General features: G+C 36.2%; 1 protein-coding gene across 1 annotated transcript in view; it reads right to left on the bottom strand.

Annotated features, from left to right (window-relative positions):
- LOC101846311 (troponin T) overlaps positions 1-3,523 on the bottom strand; it is a gene marked incomplete in the record, with an annotated part of 37,979 nt that overhangs the window by 2,043 nt on the left and 32,413 nt on the right. The window contains 3 exon segments of the mRNA XM_035972416.1: positions 1,090-1,285; positions 2,078-2,114; positions 3,038-3,120. Of these exon segments, the coding sequence (XP_035828309.1) occupies positions 1,109-1,285; positions 2,078-2,114; positions 3,038-3,120 (297 nt within the window).

Below are 3,523 nucleotides of genomic sequence, written 5' to 3'. Positions count from 1 at the left end.
ATAATTTAATATTACATTTAACATTTTAAATTTATTCTTTGTTTTTTCATCAAGTTTTCTTTCTATTAAGAGATCTAGATCTAGTGGGTAACGTTTTTGGTAAATTTTCGATAAATTTATTGGTTTTCGGGAAATCAGCTTTTTAACACCTTAATTTGATCATTGCTGAATCAGATTTACTGGTATATTTGTAAAAAAAAAAATTGATAAAATAGGTGAAAATGTGTCTTGAGCGATCTCGCCCCCTGTCTTGCAAAAATGACTGTTTGGTCACGTTTTTTGGGGGGGGGTTACATTTTGTGTCTACTTGGTTCACCAAACTTTTATAAATGAGGTTATTTGCAACTGTACAGAAATGAGACTTTATATGTGATTGGAAATAAAAGTGCTGGAACCTCTGGAAGGAACAAACCCTCAAATTACACGCCGTGACATTTTGAAAAGCGTTTCTCTCAAAACTTTATTTTAGAAAGACCCTTCATCTCTAAAATCTGAAAATCTGAGCTACTTATCAAGATAATGAACTGAAACTTTCCCAGTATGTTCAGAATGGGTAGTTAAGGGTACCTTACTAGTTATATTGAAGAAAATGTACTCAATATTCCAGAAATCTGCATTGGAAATTGATTTTGCGTTTAAAATTGGTACAAAAAAATTACTTTGAAACCCCCAGAAATTCCAGAACACTGGAAATATACCCCAAAAAAAACCCCAAAAAACCCAGCCAGGTACCTATAACTATTATTATTAACTTGATATAAAAAATTAACATTTTATCTTTTGGTTTTCAAAATTTTAAGATTTTCCCAAGTATTGTATAATTTCAATATGGCAGCCGGTGTTCCATAACACTTTGGGTTGAATTGTTTTGAAACCTTTTGACATATTTCTGGGAGGTACCACATATTTGGGGAAAGTTTGGTTTCAAAAGATGCAGAAATAACAAAGATAGCTTTTCTTGGTAGCTAGACCCTCTAAACAATTTGCCTTCGTCCTTATTTCTATCATCATTCGTCCTTTCTCTCTATCATTATTTATAAGCTGTATACTTTCCTCCTTTCTCTCTACCATCAATTATAAGTTGTATACCTTCGTCCTTTCTTTCCATCTACTCGTCGGCGGCCTCTTCCTCGGCCTCCTCATCGCCCTCGGCTCCTCCGGCGTTGATTCTGTTGATCTCGATGGGTGGGGGCTCCTTGCCCAAGTCTTCGAAAAGGTCCATTCTCTGTCTGTAGGTCCTGTGGTCGGTGTGTCTCTCGTATTTACTGCACAACTGAATCTTGGGCTGAGGGGGCGAGGAAGGAGAACACAATTCATCGACATGACGAGAGGAGATAGACACAAACCATGAACGTATTTGTTATTTGAAACATTATGGTAGCCTAACGTAAGGTAAAAAAAGAGTAAACTGAATGACGTAATATTTATTTTTTCAAATTTGAGTTATCTTGATGAAATAAGGCATTTTCTTCCCATTGGCCAATATTTATGGAACTTCTATTTTTTGGCTCAACACTTTATGTCTATTGTAAAACACATTGCTGTGTGGCTTTAACTCAAAAACATTGAATAAAGGCACTAAAAACATAAATGTAGTTTCCATTGACTCTTAAGCTTTGTAAGTTAAACTTTGGCAGCCATTTTCTCTCTAATTTTACTTCTGAAACCAAGTGCTTCAATTACAAATATCTCGACTTCTATTGAAAATAGACGGATAATCTTTTCATCAAAAGTAGGACAAACAAACAAGATTTAAGATGATACCAATAACTGTGTATGCCCAAAAACTGACGAGCGCCTGATTCCACCACCTAGTACCAAATATATCAATGTTGAGTGAGAGTTAATAAAGATAGATCAAACACACTTTACCTTTGTTTAGTAAGACTTTCAATAACAAACATAATATTTGGCTTTGAAAGCAACAATAGAATCTAGTTGAATGTAGTATGGTACCGAAAACGTAGTCTTTGTCCCTCAAAAAAAAGGAAAATGTGGCTGGTCCCAACGGAATCAAATAAATGAAATAAAACTGTCAGTGTGCGAGAGATATTCCCGTCAGAGGAGGTCAACTCACCGGGGCGCTAGTGAATTTATCAGCCAGGCGGTCGAAGCTGTGGGGGGAAAAAACAACAATAGTTAGTTAGAAATAAATAATTATAAATTATGATGACTTAAAAAAAAACAACAACAAATATCTCAGGTTTAGAAGAATGGAAACAAACAGCTGACATCACCCTCATAGTTGAAGGAAAACTTCCATTCCCTTTTTTCCTTTATTTTTTTAAACACCCCACAAAAAGAAGAAAATAGAATGAAAAGAATTCTACTATTCATCACCAGCTGCGACATCACACACTTGGGTGACCTTTTGCCCCCCCCTTACCCCTCCAGGACAGATAGACCAATAAAAACAAACAACAGCAACAACAACAAAATGACCATCACCAAGAACAATATGATCACCTCCACTCCTATCACCAGCATCATCAGCAACACCAGCAGACTCATCACCATCCCTCCTACCAAAAACACCTCCACCACACCGTAGCTACCATCAAGATTACCACAATTACTCTCCTACCTTGAAGCATCATCATCATCATCATCATCATCATCATCATCATCATCATCATCATCATTGTTTGGAAAGCTGAGTTGGAGGGAGAGTCTTGTTTGGTTTTCAGACAAAATAGTTTAAATTTGTTTAATGGACGCAGCTCTACGTTTCGCCTCTTGGGCTTCCTTAGGAGCAACTGAGAGAAAAACTAAATGTGCACTTTATACCAGCAGGGAAATGGGTCTAACATCATCATCATCATCATCATCGTTACCATCACAACCACCCCCACCACCTTCTGACGACCACATTTATGATTTATCCACCTGCACAATAGACACTCCTACCACCACCATCTAGCGACCAGACTTACGATTCATCCACCTGTACGGTCGACACTCCTACCACCACCACCACCACCCCCCAACAACAACAACACCACCAACACCACCACCACCATCTAGCGACCAGACTTACGATTCATCCACCTGTACGGTCGACACTCCACGTTTGCCTTTTCCTTTGTTCATCTGACGTGCTCTCTCAGCCAGCTCGATCATCTGAGGACAGAACAGGGCAACAGTCTTCCACAATTTTAAAAACTTTTCTCAAAATGTTCCAGATCCAGTTTTCTCAACTTTTCTAAGATTTTCTAGTTTTTTAAAGTTTTCTCGAGTTTTCTAATTTTCTAAGCTTTTATTAAAATGTTCTAGTTTTCTGAAGTTTTCTCAAGTATTCTAGAAATTGTTTATTGAGTTTCTTTAAGTTTTCTACAGTTTTCTAGAATGTTCTAAAGTGTTATAGAGTTTTATATAATGTTTTTTTTTTTAGTTTTCTCAAGTTAAAAAAAAGAAATTTTGAGTTTTCTAAAAATTTCTAGAGTTTTTAAGAGTTTTCTCATTTTTTTAAAAAGAGTCTTCTAAAATAGTCTAGTTTACTAGAATTTGTCATAATAATTTATAT

The sequence above is a fragment of the Aplysia californica genome, unplaced genomic scaffold (assembly GCF_000002075.1).
Source record: "Aplysia californica isolate F4 #8 unplaced genomic scaffold, AplCal3.0 scaffold00685, whole genome shotgun sequence".
Classification (NCBI taxonomy): Eukaryota; Metazoa; Mollusca; class Gastropoda; order Aplysiida; family Aplysiidae; genus Aplysia; species Aplysia californica.
Note: the sequence above shows the minus strand (reverse complement) of the source record. Positions and strands in the feature narration are given on the sequence as shown.